The 19,362-nt window shown below is 41.6% G+C and overlaps 1 protein-coding gene across 2 annotated transcripts in view; it reads left to right on the forward strand.

Annotated features, from left to right (window-relative positions):
* The first annotated feature begins 862 nt into the window (after positions 1-862).
* The window catches only part of LOC139392667 (solute carrier family 13 member 2-like), a 70,797-nt gene continuing 52,297 nt past the window's right edge, over positions 863-19,362 (forward strand). Inside the window, exons 1-5 of one of the 2 annotated variants that reach the window (XM_071140817.1) lie at positions 863-1,166; positions 14,046-14,174; positions 14,391-14,527; positions 17,311-17,564; positions 17,960-18,140. In XM_071140817.1, coding sequence (XP_070996918.1) covers positions 1,068-1,166; positions 14,046-14,174; positions 14,391-14,527; positions 17,311-17,564; positions 17,960-18,140 — 800 coding nt within the window. In that variant the 5' untranslated portion in view covers positions 863-1,067. Of the gene's footprint in view, positions 1,167-7,317; positions 7,448-14,045; positions 14,175-14,390; positions 14,528-17,310; positions 17,565-17,959; positions 18,141-19,362 lie in introns of those variants that run through there. The other variant, XM_071140816.1, reaches the window with a different exon arrangement.

Raw genomic sequence — 19,362 nt, forward strand, 5'->3', positions numbered from 1 at the left:
CGAGTAGAATAGGGAAAAAGGTATTCACCAAGGGCTTTAAATAAGGGTCAGCAATTGAGAGCTTGAGAGGATATGTAGAGAAGATTGGGAGAAACTCCACAAATACAGGTGTACCAAGCTTGTAGCGTCACACCCAAGAAGACTCGAGGCTGTAATCGCTGCCAAAGGTGCTTTAACGAAGTACTGAGTAAAAGGTCTGAATATTTCTGTAAATGTGATATTTCTTTTTTTACTTTTAATAAATCAGCAAAAATGTCTAAAAACCTGTTTTTGCTTTGACATTATAGGTTATTGCGTGTAGATTGACGACAAACAACAAATTGTGCAAAAAGTCAAGGGGTCTGAATACTTTCCAAAGGCACTGCGTGTGTGTGTGTGTGTGTGTGTGTGTGTGTGTGTGTGTGTGTGTGTGTGTGTGTGTGTGTGTGTGTGTGTGTGCGCCAGAGTAAACCCACTTGCTTATCACCACGGCAAGAGATGAAAAGGGGTTTCAAGTAACTTCCAATAATAGTGTGTGTGATAAATCATTGGAATTTGACATTTAGATAAAGTTGAAAGAACTTTATTGTCTAGTAAATCAATCCTCTATAGTTTGGTGATCACTCTCTCTTTCTCCCTCCCTCCCTCACTTCTCCTATCCTTTACCCTTCCCTCCCTCTTTCTCCTTTTCCTATCTCTCTCCCTCACTCTCTATGATCACCCTCCCTTGTGGTTGAGTTAATGTTTAATACTTTCTCTGTGATATAAACAGTAAATGGCAGTCTTAATAGGCACATTTCCTGCTACGCTGTCAGCCTGGAGCACACCTTTCCCACTACCTTACCAGTAGCTAACCTGAGGCTTACCTGTATTTGACCTGTAGCTCAGCCAGGAGTGCAGATGTACCTTTCTGTTCACTGCTTTCCGGGTTACATTTTGGTTCCCTGAAGGTTGAGCTATCTGGTGCCCAGGTGTATACCTGACCAAACAGTTTTTCGTATTACCTGTAGGTTAGTAGTAAGTTATCGCTAGGTTACCTGTGGTCCAGGTGTGTTTCTGTCTCTGGGTTACCTGTCTGTTGGAGAGCCATGGTTGGGTGTAGCTGGATGTGGAGCCATAGGAACTACCTCATTATCCTCCTCACCCCACTTCTCCTCCTGCCTCTGCCTCTGCTTATCCCCACACCAGTAAGTGTGTGTGTGTGTGTGTGTGTGTGTGTGTGTGTGTGTGTGTGTGTGTGTGTGTGTGTGTGTGTGTGTGTGTGTGTGTGTGTGTGTGTGTGTGTGTGTGCTAGCATTTACATCCTTATTAAAAAGTATTTTCAAATCAAGTGTTATTTGTCACATGCCTCGTAATCAACGGGTGTGGACTAACAGTGAAATGCTTACTTACGGGCCCTTCCCAACAATGCAGAGAGAAAACAGAAAAACAATAGAAAATTCACAATGAGTAACAATAATTTGGCTATATACACAGTCTATCACTACTGAGTTGATGTGCGATGTTAACTTCTTACGGATGTAATCCCATTAGCGGGATCGTGAAAGTGCAGGGCAAACAACAGAAATCTCATTATTAACATTTCTCAAACATACAAGTATTATACACCATTTTAAAGATAAACTTGTTGTTATTAATCCCACCACAGTGTCTGATTTAAAAAAGGGTTTACGACGAAAGCATACCATGCGATTATGTTAGGTCAGCGCCTAGTCACAGATAAACACAGCGATTTTCCAGCCAAAGAGAGGAGTCACAAAAAGCAGAAATAGAGATAACATTAATCACTAACCTTTGATGATCACTCCTAGGACTTCATGTTACACAATACATGTATGTTTTGTTCGATAAAGTTCATATTTATATCCAAAAATCTCAGTTTACATTGGCGTGTTATGTTCAGTAATGTTTTGCCTCCAAAACATATGGTGATTTTCCAGAGAGCCACATCAATTTACAGAAATACTCATCATAAACATTGATGAAAGATACAAGTGTTATGCAGAGAATTAAAGATATACTTCAAAAAAGCTTTATGGCAAAAGCACACCATGTGATAATCTGAGTACAGCGCTCAGCCATCAAACAGATACTCGCCATGTTGTGGAGTCAACAAAAGTCAGAAACAGCATTATAAATATTCACTTACCTTTGAAGATCTTCATCGGAATGCACTCCCAGGAATCCCAGTTCCACAATAAATGTTTGTTTTGTTCGATAAACTCCATAATTTATGTCCAAATACCTCCTTTTAGTCCAGTAAATCAAATGCACAAGGCGCGAGCACTAAGTCCAGACGAAAAGTCAAAAAAGTTATATTACAGTTCGTAGAAACATGTCAAACGACGTATAGATTAAATCTTTAGGATGTTTTTATCATAAATCTTCAATAATGTTTCAACCGGACAATTCCTTTGTCTTTAGAAATGAGAAGGAACAGAGCTCGTGCTCACAGAGCTCGCGCATGTGACTAAACTAATGGCTTACAGCCAGACCTCTGATACAAACAGCTCTTATTCGCTCCCCCTTCACAGTCGAAGCATGAAACAAAATTCTAAAGACTGTTGACATCTAGTGGAAGCCTTAGGAAGTGCAATTGGACCAAATTTTACACTGTATATTGGATAGGCAATGACTTGAAAAACTACAAGCCACAGATTTCCTACTTCCGGGTTGGATTTTTCTCAGGTTTTCACCTGCCATATTAGTTCTGTTATACTCACAGACATCATTCAAACACTGTTAGAAACTTCAGAGTGTTTTCCATCCAAATCTACTACTAATATGCATATCTTAGCTTCTGGGCCTGAGTAGCAAGCAGTTTACTCTGGGCACGCTTTTCATCCGAACGTGAAATAGCACCCCCAGCCATTAGAAGTTTTAAATGCTCTCAATGGTGCATTTGTGTGTGGACCATGTTAAATCCTTAGTGATGTAAACACAGAGGAGCTTGCCTGGTTAGAGGGATGTTGATTGGTATCCATAATGAAGAGAAAGAGGTCCTAAATCAGAATGAGCCAGCAGTTCTGAGGAGGGAACATGTTGATGTCATCAAGTGCAAAACACTGTGAGGAGCGAGGCTCCAAAATACCAAGGTTCATTATTAGATAACAGCAGATACTAGTAGATATGCATTAAATATAAAAATATATATAGTCGAAATAACATTCGGACCGAGGCGCAGTGTGATATGGGTTCCACATCTTTTTATTCTTGAAACGCGCAAAACAATAGAAAAAAAGCAAACGATACGTGAAGCTATGGAGTTCTCACAGGCAACTACACAGAAACAAGATCCCACAAACACAGTGGGGAAATGGCTGCCTAAATATGATCCCCAATCAGAGACAAAGATAAACAGCTGCCTCTGATTGGGAACCATACCAGGCCAACATAGAATTAAAACAACCTAGATTACTCACCGTAGTCACACCCCGACCTAACCAAAATAGAGATTAAAAAGTCTCTCTATGGTCAAGGTGTGACATCTAGGGTCTACCAAATATTCCTCACCATGCTAGTTTGCCTGGAAGAGAATCAAACATAAACAAATAAAACTGTGATCGCAGGCTCATGCTCAGTATGCACAAGATTGAAAAACATGTTGAAAGATTTTGAAACAGAACAATTAAATCAAATTAGTGTTATTATTGGTCAGGTTCAGGCCATTTAGTAACATATCTCATTTGTTTCAAACTGTTTTCTCTTACTTTATGCCTACTGAACACAAAGCATGTCCTTAGGCGGTTACATGTGAATAGACAGGGGGATAATAAGGCAATAAGATGGGATATGCTTTATTGTTCATGGAAATTGTCAGTACTGCTGTATAAAGAAATTATCCTGGATGCTCATTGGCTGAAAGCCTAGTTTTATCAGACAATATACCATGGGTATGATGCAACAGTACTTGTTTATTGTTCTAATTATGTTGGTAGCCAGTTTATAATAACAGACAAACTCAATGTTAGTGGTGGCTGTTTAACAGTCTGATGGCCTTGAGATAGAAGCTGTTTTTCAGTCTCTCAGTCCCAGCTTTGATGCACCTGTACTGACCTCGCCTTCTGGATGATAACGGGGTGAACAGGCAGTGGCTCAGGTGGTTGTTGTCCTTGATGATCTTTATGGCCTTTCTGTGACATCGGGTGGTGTAGGTGTCCTAGAGGGCAGGTAGTTTGCCCCCTTGATGCATTGTGCAGACCTCACTACCTTCTAGAGAGCCTTACGGTTGTGGGCCGACATGGTGCTCTCGATTGTGCATCTGAAATGTTTGTGTGTGCTTTTGGTGACAAGCCAAATTTCTTCAGCCTCCTGAGGTTGAAGAGGCGCTGCTGCGCCTTCTTCACCACGCTGTCTGTGTGGGTGGGCCATTTCAGTTTGTCCGTGTTGTGTACGCCGAGGAACTTAAAACTTTCCACCTTCTGCGCTACTGCCCCGTCGATGTGGATATGTATTGTCCTGCTAATAACAGGGTAAATAATATATCTGTGAGAATATCCAAGGGGCTTTTATATAATTCTAAAAGAATAATAATAATAATAAAACATATTTTGGAGATGATTTTGCTTTCAAATAATGTAAATTGAGCGAGGAAAAAGGCCATTCTTGAGAATGGGGTGAGACATTGTTACTAATTCGTAAATAAAGCCAGTTTTTTATTTAGAATTAATTATTTATATTTTTAGGGGGAGACAAACCAAAAACCTACAGTCATCTCATGGGTCTCCCAGTCGAGGCCGGCACGAGTATGGAACCAGCATCTGTAGCAACACACATCTGTAGCAACACACATCAGTAGCGACACAGCTGTAGCAACACAGTGTCTTAGACCATTGTGCCACTCAGGCGCTGTACAATGTGACTGGTCAAGAGTGGGCTACAGTACTACAGTAAAAGCTAAAATAATCCTAACAAAAGAAAATAATAAAAACCTTAGTGTAACAACAGTTTTAGTAAGTAATACTGAAGTTCTGCACAATTATCAGTTTCTATTTAGGTTTATGTCACCCATTCATTGTCAGTTAGAGACACAGTAGGACCTGCAAGCATAATCAGTGCTCTAACTCCCCCTTTGCCCTTGTCTGGAGCCAAGAAGTGGTGACACAAGGTAACGTACTAAACCACAATTCACCTCTACGTCCCGCAGCATAATCGCAAACCTTTTAGTGGACCAACCACTGTAGTTAGCGAACCAAGCTAAAAAAACCCTCAGAAACACTAATACTCCTTAGCCGGCCCACAAGAATGGAATGGTCAACCGTATCAAAAGCTTTGGCCAAGTCAATAAAAATAGCAGCACAACATTGCACAGAATCAAGGGCAATGGTGACATCATTGAGGACCTTTAAGGTTGCAATGACACATCCATAACCTGAGCTAAAACCATATTGCATACCAGAGAGAATACAATAGACATCAAGAAAGCCAGTCAGTAAAGAAGGCAAAATAGAAATAGGCCTATAACAGTTAGGATCAGCTTGATCTCGCCCTTTAAATAAAGGACGCGCTGTGGCTACCTTCCAAGCAATGGAGAGGAGGTTAAAAAAGGTCAGAGATAGGCTTGGCAATGATAGGGTCAGCAACCTTAAGGAAGAAAAGGTCTAAACCATCTGACCCAGGTGTTTCTTTGGGGTCAAGTTTAAGGAGCTCCTTTAGCATCTCGGACTCAGTGACCACCTGCAGGGAGAAACTTTGTAGTGGGGCAGGGGGAAAAGAGGGAGGAGCGTCGGGGCTAGTCACATTAGAAGGGGCGGGAGATGAGGAAATGTTGGACGTGCAAGGAGCCATGGCTGAGTCAAATAGGAATCCTGGTTTAATGAAGTGGTGAAAAAAGAGCTCAGCCATGTGCTTCTTGTCAATAACAATCACATCATCAACATTAAGGGACATGGGCAGCTGTGAGGATGAGGGTTTCTTCTCCAGGTCTTTGACCATTTTCCAGAACTTCTTGGGGTTAGACCCACAGAGAGAGAACTGCTCCTTAAAGTAACTAACTTTGGCTTTCCGGATAGCCTGAGTGCAATTATTCCTCATCAGCCTGAGTGTGCATGTGCCGAGTCTTTCGCCAAATTAAATTCTTGAGGTGGAGTAACTCTGCAAGATCACGGACGAACCAGGGGCTGAACCTGTTTCTATTTCTCATTTTATTTATGGGGGTGTGTTTGTTAACAGTACCACTGAAAATATAAAAAAGTGTCCAAGTGTCTTCAACACAAGGGATCAAGTTGATTCTATACCAATTTACAGAGGCCAGGTCACGAAGGAACGCTTGCCCATTAAAGTTGTTTTGCAAGCGTGTATGACAAATCAGGACAGGTCGTTTCACTGAGCAGCAATTACGAACACAGGCTGTAACACAGTGATCACTAAGGTCATTACAGAAAACACCAGACTGATACCTATCAGGTTTATTTGTGAGGATAATATTGAGGAGAGTAGCCTTTCTGGGTGTTTGGAGTCATACCTTGTGGGATTGGTAGTAATCTGAGAAAGATTTAGGGAGTCCCATTGCTTTAGGACTTGGTCAGGTGTTTTAAGCATGTCCCAGTTTAGGTCACTTAGGAGGACAAATTCAGACTTAGTGTAAGGGGCCAGGAGATAGCTTAGGGCAGGTAGGGTACAGGCCGGTGCTGATGGAGGACAAGCAACAGTCAACAAAGAGCTATTTGAATGTGTAATGCTTAAAACCAGCACATCAAATTGTTTGGGGACAGAGTTGGTGGAGACAACCGAGCACTGAAGGTGATCCTTGATAAAGATTGCCACTCCACCACCTTTGAAAGGTCTGTCTTGCTAAAAAAGGTTACAACCAGAAAGGTTAACATCCGTATTCAAAACATTTCCTCAACCACGTCTCAGTAATGACCAACACATCTGGATTGTAACTGTGAACCCACGCTTTCAATTGATCAATTTTAGGTAATAAGCTTCTCGTGTTTACGTGCAGAAAACCCAGGCTTTTACGAGAGCAGAAATCAGTGAAGCAGATATCAGAGCACAATTGGGGTCAGAATTGGGGCTAGCAACAGTAAATGGGCCAGGGTGTACATGTACATTTCTAGATATCATCAGCAGTAATACAATCAAGGACAGGGAGAGCTCTGCAGTGCTGATTTATGACATTTGAATGTGTACTAGATGGCAACAAGATCATATTGTACAGAAATTTCATCAGGTAACATGAATATCAAGCTGGCGAGAGGTGGTTAGAATAGGATGGGAGGCCAAAAGTCTGTCTAACCAATAGAGTCAGAGTCCCGAGTGTGGGAACAAACATAGTCTATCCCACGGTTGGGTAAACAAGCACGTTCATAGTCAACAAAGCATGCAGGAGTCATGAGGCAAATAGCAAAATAGGAAAATGCACAAGAAAAAAAATAACGACTTGGGGCTAGCCATTGTAAGTCCAGAGTCAACAGTGCAGACAGAGAACAGATCACCTGGCGGAATCCAAGCAGCAGTGCAGCAGGTAATGGGAGTAGGTGTCACACCCACTTGGGAGAAGCTTTTATATCTGGAGGCAGATTTCTTGAAGAAAATGCCATTGAATGGTCTTTTAACAGTGGGAGGTTGCTTCAAAGGCCTTCGGATTTGGGTGTGGAAGGCTGTGAGAGACTCCTGCCATTTGTTGGGCTCAAAGGCTTCGACACCTCTCTCTTCACACCTCAGTGCTAATAGAAGTTGTATCTCGTCTGTCACAGGTTTCTGCTGTTTGTTAGCTTGGAAGAAAGAATCCTTGATAGTAGTATTCCTTAAAGTGTCACGTGCTGACCTTAGTTCCTTTTTTATGTCTCTATTTTAGTTTGGTCAGGGCGTGAGTTGCGGTGGGTATTCTATGTTTTGTATTTAGTGTTCAGTTTATTAAAGGCATCATGAACACTACTACACTGCGCTTTGGTCTACTCCTTCTTCCACCAACGAGAATCGTTACATAAAGGTAATTTTGTCCAAAAATGTGGTTTTAGGTTTGGGGTTTTGAAAGCGGACTAAAGGTTAAGCTGTGGAGGGTAGCATCCTGTATATGTCCCTACCCGAAAAATGCAAGTTTACCTAACTCTAAATCTATCTTCTTATAAAAAAATGTGAGAGCTCACATGCAGTTGTGTCTCTCTCTCTCTCTCTCTCTCTCTCTCTCTCTCTCTCTCTCTCTCTCTCTCTCTCTCTCTCTCTCACACTCTCCCTTCGTTGCCTTTATGACTCTAAAACCTAATTAAAATAAACAAAAAAGTGTACATCCTATCTTAATCTATCAGGGAGATGGAGTTGACCATTTATGGTAATTTCACTATTGTTTGTTTAAATCAATCAAAAAAAAGATAACTTTACAGACCATGAGGTTGTGTTGCACTACATGTAATGAGGACATGAATAAGGGGTCCTGCTCATGAATAATATAGCTCCCTCCACATTCCTGATTAATTTAGGATTGTAGACAAATTTGACTGAGTTGACCAAATCTCTGGACACATTTTTCAGGAATCACAGTTTTTAAAACAGTAAAAACTTTTTGGGGGAGCGCTTGAAATTGGGATCCTTTAATCCGGACATGGGCATTTCTGGGCATGGAGCTGACATGGATATGAATAATATTGAAAATATGTAGAAAATACCAAAAGCAAATCTTTCACCTTCAAAAAAATCCCCCTAAAGGTAAGCTCAAATAACAAAACACTTTTTTCACCTATAAAAAATACTTTTCCAGACAAGAATTTCAAGAATCCCTGAACTACTTCTATTGGAAGTATTTTTAAGTATTTTAAAATTATTTACTATACTCTTTTGAACTATTTTCAAATACTTATTTCCAAATACAATATTTGAAATACCAAACAGACACGGGTTCAAATGCATAGGAGTATTTAAACATTAATATTTGCAAATACATGCCAATAATTTGCCAATAATTTGCTAGTGTATTTCTAAATACACAAAATTGCGTTTTTACTGTGTGCTTATTCTCAGATGCATAAACCCTTTGTTTTTCCAGTGATGGACTATGCTTCTGGGGTGTAGGGATCCAACGTGCGTACTAATTGTAACAATGTTCAAAACAGAGAAATCCGCTGCTTTCTTGTAGGGCGCGAACTGACTCCAAACCTGGCCATCTGTGGAGATATGGGTTGGGAACCATGTGTGGTTAGGCAAAAAGGTGACATGGTATGTCTATGGCGCAGACGGATAAATATGCCAGAACACAGAATCACAAAAAAAGTGTTAGACTGGGACCTTACTCATAACAACAATCCGTGGACTAGAGAATTGTTATCTATTTTTTGTGAAACTGATTTTCAGTATAAATATTCAGGAACAAATTATCATGTGGTGTAACCCAAATCAAGGATAAACTTTTTGTAATCCACAAGGAAAAATGGGAAGCTGATATTAGGTTTAAACTTCAACTTAGAATGTACACTCCCAATGGGCACACATACCACGGCATTTCAATGTGGGTAAAATTTGTTGAATTCCCGATGTGTTATCACTATGCTTTCAACCATCTAAAACCCCAAGCAAATTACAATGGAAAAACAATGTCTGATTTTTGGTTTAGTGGTCATCTAAATGTGTTATTACTGCACTTTCAACCATTTAAAAGCAAAACAAAGTTCAAATGGGAATACAATGTCAGATATTTTTTATTCATACAAAAGCGTGATGTTTTATCACTGTGCTTCATCTAATAGCAAAACCAAATGACATGGTATCCAGTTGAGATTACATAAAAAATACATGGTGCAAGTAATCAATGCTGTTCGAGATCCTGCACAAATTATTACAGCAATTGTGAAGATCTCCACCGACCTGTGATCTTTGCATGTTATCTTGAACATGCAAACGCTCCATGATTACATAAGAAGATATTTATATTCATAGTTACTATAGGCTACCCTCAATGTGGCCGTTACTCATTTTAAGGTTAAATAAATACTGTTATATTAGTTTGTAAAATTAACTTTTGGCAATTTTCTGTATTACAAAAGTAATATATAAAAATGATGAATTGTGTTTGATAGTCAACTCAACCAAATATCAACATTTGAAGGAGACGTATATTTTGTACAGGTGACTTAGTCTGGCTTCAATTTCAGTTTGTCTACAAATTAAGAATTGATATGTTGGATTTACGACTCCATCTCAACCAATAATCACATCAAACTTCATGTAAAGTGCATTTAAGGTTTGATTTAATTTAGTCCTATTTTTTTACTTAGATTTCTGGTTGAGATGGAGACAAGAGTCCAACATATTAATGATGAACTTGAAGAATATATTTGAAATCAACCAAAACTTGAAACCCTAGGCCTATATGTAAGATGAGATTGCCTGCAATGACAACAGCTCAGTCCGATGATGCTGTGACACACCCCAGACCATGACGGACCCTCCACCTCCAAATCGATCCCACTCCAAAGTACAGGCCTCGGTGTAACGCTCATTCCTTCGACGATAAACACGAATCCGACCATCACCCCTGGTGAGACAAAACCGTGACTCGTCAGTGAAGAGCACTTTTTGCCAGTCGTGTCTGGTCCAACGACGGTGGGTTTGTGCCCATAGGAAACGTTGTTGCCGGTCATGTCTGGTGAGGACCTGCTTACAACAGGCCTACAAGCCCTCAGTCCAGCCTCTCTCAGCCTATTGCGGACAGTCTGAGCACTGATGGAGGGATTGTTCCTGGTGTAACTCGGGCAGTTATTGTTGCCATCCTGTGTCTGTCCTGCAGGTGTGATGTTCGGATGTACCGATCCTGTGCAGGTGTTGTTAAACATGTTCTGCCACTGCGAGGATGATCAGCTGTCTGTCCTGTCTCCATGTAGAGCTGTCTTAGGCATCTCACAGTACGGACATTGCAATTTATTGCCATGGCCACATCTGCTGTCCTCATGCCTCCTTGCAGCATGCCCAAGGCACGTTCACGCAGATGAGCAGGGATCCTGGGCATCTTTCTTTTGGTGTTTTTCAGAGTCAGTAGAAAGGCCTCGTTAGTGTCCTAAGTTTTCATAACTGTGACCTTAGTTGCCTACCGTCTGTAAGCTGTTAACAACCATTCCACAGGTGCATGTTCATTAATTGTTTATGTTTCATTGAACCAGCATGGGAAACAGTGTTAAAAACCCTTTACAATGAAGGTCTGTGAAGTTATTTGGATTTTTACTAATTATCTTTGAAAGACAGTCCTGAAAAAAGGTATTTTTCTTTTTCTGCTGAGTTGATTGTGCATTTTTTGTTAAACCCTGGGTTGAATTGAAGCAAAAGCTGTTGGTGACTTTTCAAAGGATATATAGGCTTAAATAATATCATTGATGATATGCAGTGCCTTCGGAAAGTATTCATGCATAAGTATTCAGACCCTTTACTCAGACCCTTTAGGAACGATTAGACCATCGAGTCTTCTTGGGTATGACGCTACAGGCTTGGCACACCTGTATTTGGAGAGTTTCTTACATTCCTCAGTGCAGATTCTCTCAAGCTCTATCTGGTTGGATGGGGAGCATTGCTGCACAGCTATATTCAGAGCTGTTCGATCGGATTCAAGTCCTGTTGGAAGCTGAACCTTCGCCCCAGTCTCAATCCTGACTAGACTCTCAGTCCCTGCCCAGTGAAAAACATCCCCACAGCATGATGCTGTCACCACCATGCTTCACCGTAGAGATAGTGCCAGGTTTCCTCCAGACGTGAAGGTTGGCATTCAGGCTAAAGAGTGCAATCTTGGTTTCATCTGAGAATCTTTAGGTGCCTTTTGGCAAACTCCAAGCGGGTTGCCATGTGCAGTTTTACTGAGGACTGGCTTCCGTCTGTCCACTCTACCATAAAGGCCTGATTGGTGGAGTGCTTCAGAGATGGTTGTCCTTCTGGAAGGTTCATCGCCTCAGAGGAACTCAGGAGCTCTTTCAGAGTGACCATCGGGTTCCTGATCACCTGCCTGACCAAGGCCCTTCTCCACATGATTGCTCAGTTTGGCCAGGTGGCCAGCTCTAGAAAGAGTCTTGGTGGTTCCAAACGTTTTCCATTTAAGAATGTTGGAGGCCACGGTGTTCTTGGGGACCTTCAATGCTGCAGATATTTTTTGGTACCCTTCCCCAGATCCGTGCCTAGACACAATCCTGTCTCGGAGCTCTACAGACAATTCCTTTGGCCTCATGTGTTGATTTTTGCTCTGACATGCACTATCAACTGTGGGACCTTATATGGACAGGAGTGTGCCTTTGCTAATCCTGTCCAATCAAGTGGACTCAAATCAAGTTGTATAAACATCTCAAGGATGATCAATGGAAACAGGATGCACCTGAGCTCAATTTCGAGTCTCACAGCAAAGGGTCTGAATACTTATGTAAATAAGGTATTTCTGTTTTAAAAAACACGTTTTCGCTTTGTCATTATAGGGTATTGTTTGTAGATTGCTGATGATTTTTAATTTATTTAATTCATTTTAGAATTGTCTGTGACGCAAGTTGTGAAAAAGGTCAAGGGGTCTGAATACTTTCCGAAATCACTGTGTGACTAATGAAGTATGGTTACATTTAATTTGTTATTTTAAACCAAAATGTTGGATTGACTTCGAAAACAACAGTGAATATATTTAGTTATTAAGAGATCTCTCAATAATCATTCTCAGGATAGCACATTGGTAGTAGTCAGTGACAAATATCAGAGTTAAGCAGGGCAGGGCTTGATTAAAACCCCGGATTGCGAGACCAAATGAATAGCTGTAGCTAGATCAACTCTTCAGTAGGAGGCTTGCATTATGTTTAGTTTGCTCAGTTTGTTCACAATGCCTGGAGAAGGAGGAGGAGGAGGAGAAATGTACTATTTGTGTAATGTGGCTAGATGGTAGCTGTACATAATTATTGTATATGTATATAATTTGTCAAATGTTATTTGGCTTTCAGTACAAGGAAAATTGTATTGTGTTTCGTAGTGTCTTGTAAGCCCATGTGGCTGGGCACCGGTAGATTTTCAGAGACTTAAATAAATCATATCAATCAATCATATTCAACTACTTGTATTTTCAAGAAAAATTATGTCAAAATGTATTTGAAAGTAATTGAAATACCCTAAATAGTATTTTAACCCAGATCTGCACTGTTCACACTCAACAAATACACAATACATACAGTGGACATTGCCCATGTCATACACATATTGTACCACCACATACATAATACATACAGTATATTGCATTCTGCCCATACACATTTTGTCGGTGGCACACTGACACAACCTGAAACTGAATAGCACAGTCAATGGAATTGTACAAGAGTACAGCTGACAGCAATAACATGATGAAATTGTAATGGATGTGTTGGGTCATCGGACTCTCTGAGGTGACCATGGTACTAAGGTAACGTGTGTGTGTGTGTGTGTGTGTGTGTGTGTGTGTGTGTGTGTGTGTGTGTGTGTGTGTGTGTGTGTGTGTGTGTGTGTGTGTGTGTGTGTGAGAGAGAGAACCCAAACCCAAGGCTACATGGTAGACCAAGGGATAAAGGAAAGCTCTGTTCAAAGCTGAATTCCTGACCTTAGGTCAACTAGCTAGCTACTACTATGATTACCTTTCACACTGTTTCCTTTCTACTGTAACTCTCTCCTGGTTTGTTGTAAACGATGATCTGTTCTAAACCAATGTGTTCTAAACCAATGGAAAGTTTTCAGCCAGGGAGGTTAAATAATGAGTTTGTATTTTTCCCTCCGGCCCATAAAGTGTGTCATAAAAGACAAGCGCATGGATGAATGTTCGTTTTTATGATCAAAGGTTACAGCTATTTACTATTTCTCTGTTGTGTGTGTGTGTGTGTGTTTAAGATTATGTGCATGTATGTTTAAGAGAGAGACTTAATACAGAGAAACAGTAGTAGTGCTATACATTTTCTAATTCAGTCAGTTTAGCAATTCCAGAACCCACAAGTGAAAATCCATCCCTTTCTGGTCTAATGGAGAGCTAGGCAGTTGCTATTGTTGTTTAACGTGTAATGAAACTGGCCATATTCTGTTTCAAGTTTGTATTCTAACCCCCCCCCCCTATTCCTCTCACTCTCTCTCTCTTTTTCTCCATTTGTGTCTGTGTACAGGAGGCTAAGTGTGGCTATGCTATCATCCTGATGGCACTGTACTGGTGTACAGAGTGTATGCCCCTGGCTGTGACTGCCCTACTGCCTGTTGTCCTCTTCCCTATGATGGGCATCATGGAGTCTGGAGCAGTACGCAAACATTACACAAACAAATCAATACAAATGACTGAAACCTGATGTCTACGCTTTAGTCAGTGGGCTGATTAGGTCCTGACCTGTGTGTGTGTGTGTGTGTGTGTGTGTGTGTGTGTGTGTGTGTGTGTGTGTGTGTGTGTGTGTGTGTGTGTGTGTGCGTGCGTGCGTGTGTGCGGGCGTGCGTGCGTGCGTGCATGTTACCTTTTCCAGGTGTGTGTCCAGTACCTAAAGGACTCTAACATGCTGTTCATCGGTGGTCTGTTGGTGGCCATCGCTGTTGAGAACTGGAATCTTCACAAACGCATCGCCCTCCGAGTACTACTAGTGGTGGGGGTACGACCGGCACTGTAAGTACACTAAGTTAGCTAGTAGCCACTGTAATACAGTAGCATTTACAGTCAGTATACTGTACAGTCAGAGTTAGCTACCGTTCTACAAAATATTGTCAGAGCAAGCAACATTAGCTACAAAATATAGTCAGAGTTAGCAACATTAGCTACTGTTCTACAAAATACAGTCAGAGTTAGCAATATAAGCTACCGTTCTACAAATCAAATCAAATGTATTTGTCACATACACATGGTTAGCAGATGTTAATGCGAGTGTAGCGAAATGCTTGTGCTTCTAGTTCCGACAATGCAGTAATAAAAAACGAGTAATCTAACCTAACAATTCCAAAACTACTACCTTATACACACAAGTGTAAAGGGATAAAGAATATGTACATAAAGATATGAATGAGTGATGGTACAGAACGGCATAGGCAAGATGCAGTAGATGGTATCGAGTACAGTATATACATATGAGATGAGTAATGTAGGGTATGTAAACAAAGTGGCATAGTTTAAAGTGGCTAGTGATACATGTATTACATAAAGATGCAGTAGATGATATAGAGTACAGTATATACATATACAGTGCCTTGCGAAAGTATTCGGCCCCTTGAACTTTGCGACCTTTTGCCACATTTCAGGCTTCAAACATAAAGATATAAAACTGTATTTTTTGTGAAGAATCAACAACAAGTGGGACACAATCATGAAGTGGAACGACATTTATTGGATATTTCAAACTTTTTTAACAAATCAAAAACTGAAAAATTGGGCGTGCAAAATTATTCAGCCCCCTTAAGTTAATACTTTGTAGCGCCACCTTTTGCTGCGATTACAGCTGTAAGTCGCTTGGGGTATGTCTCTATCAGTTTTGCACATCGAGAGACTGAAATTTTTTCCCATTCCTCCTTGCAAAACAGCTCGAGCTCAGTGAGGTTGCACAGGCCGGGGTCGAGACCCAGGGTCTCGAGCTTGATGACAAGTTTGGAGGGTACTATGGTGTTAAATGCTGAGCTGTAGTCGATGAACAGCATTCTCACATAGGTATTCCTCTTGTCCAGATAGGTTAGGGCAGTGTGCAGTGTGGTTGAGATTGCATCGTCTGTGGACCTATTTGGGCGGTAAGCAAATTGGAGTGGGTCTAGGGTGTCAGGTAGGGTGGAGGTGATATGGTCCTTGACTAGTCTCTCAAAGCACTTCCTGATGACGGAAGTGAGTGCTACGGGGCGGTAGTCGTTTTGCTCAGTTACCTTAGCTTTCTTGGGAACAGGAACAATGGTGGCCCTCTTGAAGCATGTGGGAACAGCAGACTGGGATAAGGATTGATTAAATATGTCCGTAAACACACCAGCCAGCTGGTCTGCGCATGCTCTGGGGGGCGCGGCTGGAGATGCCGTCTGGGCCTGCAGCCTTGCGAGGGTTAACACGTTTAAATGTTTTACTCACGTCGGCTGCAGTGAAGGAGAGTCCGCATGTGGGAGCAAGACATCCTGGTCCGTTACGGGGCTGGTTTTCTTTTTGTAATCCGTGATTGACTGTAGACCCTGCCACATACCTCTTGTGTCTGAGCCGTTGAATTGCGACTCTACTTTGTCTCTATACTGACGTTTGATTGCCTTGCGGAGGGAATAGCTACACTGTTTGTATTCGGTCATGTTTCCGGTCACCTTGCCCTGGTTAAAAGCAGTGGTTTGCGCTTTCAGTTTCACGTGAATGCTGCCATCAATCCACGGTTTCTGGTTTGGGAATGTTTTAATCGTTGCTATGGGAACGACATCTTCAATGTACGTTCTAATGAACTAAAATACAGTCAGATTTAGTAACGATAGCTACCGCTCTACAAAATACAGTCAGAGTTAGCAATATTAGCTACCATTCTACAAAATACAGTCAGAGAGCAATATTAGCTACCGTTCTAAAAAATACAGTAAGAGTTAGCAACAAAAGCTACCATAATACAACAATAGTCAGAGTCAGCAACATTAGCTACGTACTACAAAATACAGCCATAGTTAGAAATATTAGCTACCTTCGTAAAAAATACAGTCAGAGTTAGCCACATTAGGTAACGTACAACAAAATATAAATCAGAATTGGCCATATTAGCTACAAAATACAGTCAGAGTTAGCAACATTAGCGACTGTTCTACAAAATACAGTCAAAGTTAACAATATTAGCTACCGTCTGGCAAAATACTGTCAGATTTAGAAACATTAGCTACCTTACTACTGGTAGTGGGGATATGGACGGCACTGTAAGTATACTATCGTTCTACAAAATACAGTCAGATTTAGCAATATTAGCTACTATTCTACAAAATACAGTCAGATTTAGCAATATTAGCTACTATTCTACAAAAAACAGTCGGATTTAGCAACAAGGGCTACGGTAATACAAAACGCAGTCAGAGTAAGTAACATTAGCGACTGTTCTACAAATTACGGTCAGTTAGCAATATTAGCTACAGTTCTACAAAATACAGTCAGATTTGGCAACATTAGCTACAGTAATGCAAAATACAGTCAGAGTTCTCAAAATTAACTACCGTCCTACAAAATACAGTCAGATTTTGACATATTAGGTACTGTACTGTAAAATGCAGTGAGAGTTAGCAACATTAGCTATCGTCCTCCAAAATACAGACAGAGTTAGCAACATTAGCTACTGTATCACATAAAACAATAAGAACAATGTTAGAAGTAGGCCTACCTTAGGTATAAAAAAAACAATACAGATAGATATTACATGCAATAGTAACATTTGAATGCAATCACCATCCCCATCTCACTCTCTCCAGGCTGATGTCGGGGTTCATGGGTGTGACAGCCTTCCTTTCCATGTGGATCAGTAACACAGCTACCACAGCCATGATGGTGCCCATCGCCCAGGCTGTGCTAGGACAGCTGTGTGCCACAGAGGCCAGGCAGGATGAGCGGGAGCTGCAGGTTGAAGGGAAAGACAACCAGGCCTTTGAACTGGACACCAAAGCACCCCAAGAAGAAGAGATCAACACTAAACAGGACCTCGTCAAGATTCAGCAGGATTATATGTGTAAGTGTAAAGATACAGTACTTTCTTTCCTGAATGTAATCCTTTTAAGGGGAGTTTTATGGTTCTTTCTTAAAACTTAAAAGTAATGTTATAAAGAACAACCCATTATTGCCTGATATGGTTCCTAGAACCATTTTCAATATGTTTTCAATATGTTTTAATGAGTTGAAAAGAGTACCCTGAATACAGTGTTAATGATTCTTCTGAGAAGTGTGTGTGTGTGTGAATGAATGGAGAACAGGGAATGACAGGAACATGTCTCGTTTAATGTGACCCTATTCCTGATTAACTCTCAAACCTAGCCCTTTTTCCCCCCTAGCCCGCTAACCACATTCCTCATTATCTCTCCACCCCTCCTCTCTCTGTCTGTCCTTCCTCATCTTCCCTCCCTCCAGACAAGGATGAGGAGAGGGATGCGGACTCACCTCTGGAGAGGAGAAGAAAAGAGAGAGAGTTGAAGTACCAGCTCTTGACTAAAGGGATGAGTCTGAGTGTGTGCTACTCTGCCAGTATCGGAGGCACAGCCACCCTCACTGGCACCACACCCAACCTCATCCTCAAGGGACAGATGGATGAGTAAGTTACACACACACAGGCACACACATACAGTGCATTCAGAAAGTATTCAGAACCCTTCCCAAATCAAATCAAATCCAATTTTATTTGTCACATACACATGGCTAGAAGATGTTAATGCGAGTGTACCTAAAGATATATGAATGAGCGATGGCCAAACGGCATAGGCAAGATGCAGTAGATGGTATAGCATACAGGATATAAATATGAGATGAGTAACGTAGGGTATGTAATTATATACAAAGTGGCATTGTTTAAAGTGGCTAGTGATACAATTGTTGCATACATTTTTCATTATTAAAGTGGCTAGAGATGAGTCAGTATGTTCGCAGTGGACACTCAATGTTAGTGATGGCTGTTTAACAGTCTGATGGCCTTGAGATAGTGGCTCGGGTGGCAGTGGTTCGGGTGGTTGTTGTCCTTGATGAACTTTTTGGCCTTCCTGTGACATCGGGTGGTGTAGGTGTCCTGGAGGGTAGGTAGTTTGCCCCCGGTGATGTGTTGTGCAGACCTCACTACCCTCTGGAGAGCCTTACGGTTGTGGGCGTAGCAATTGCCGTACCAGGCGGTGATACAGCCCGACAGGATGCTCTCGATTGTGCATCTGTAAACGTTTGTGAGTGTTTTTGGTGACAAGACAAATTTCTTCAGCCTCTTGAGGTTGAAGAGGCACTGGGTGGACCAGTGCCTCAGTTTATCCGTGATGTGTACGCCATTGAACTTAAAACTTTCCACCTTCTCCACTACTGTCCCGTCAATGTGGATAGGGGGGTGCTCCCTCTGGTGTTTCCAGAAGTCCACGATCATCTCCTTTGTTTTGTTGACATTGAGTGTGAAGTTATGTTCCTAACACCACACTCCGAGGGCCCTCACCTCCTCCCTGTAGGCCATCTCGTTGTTGTTGGTAATCAAGCCTACCACTGTAGTGTTGTCTGCAAACTTGATGATTGAGTTGGAGGTATGCATGGCCACGCCGTCATGGGTGAACAGGGAGTACAGGAGAGGGCTGAGAACGCACCCTTGTGGGGTCCCGGTGTTGAGGATCAGCGGGGTGGAGATGTTGTTACCTACCCTCACCACCTGGGGGCGGCCCGTCAGGAAGTCCAGGACCCAGTTGCACATGGCGGGGTCGAGACCCAGGGTCTCGAGCTTCGTGACGAGTTTTGAGGGTACTATGGTGTTAATTAAAACCTCTTAAGTATCATGCTCTTGTTTTCAATTT

Source organism: Oncorhynchus clarkii, chromosome 33 (genome assembly GCF_045791955.1).
Source record: "Oncorhynchus clarkii lewisi isolate Uvic-CL-2024 chromosome 33, UVic_Ocla_1.0, whole genome shotgun sequence".
Lineage (NCBI taxonomy): Eukaryota > Metazoa > Chordata > Actinopteri > Salmoniformes > Salmonidae > Oncorhynchus > Oncorhynchus clarkii.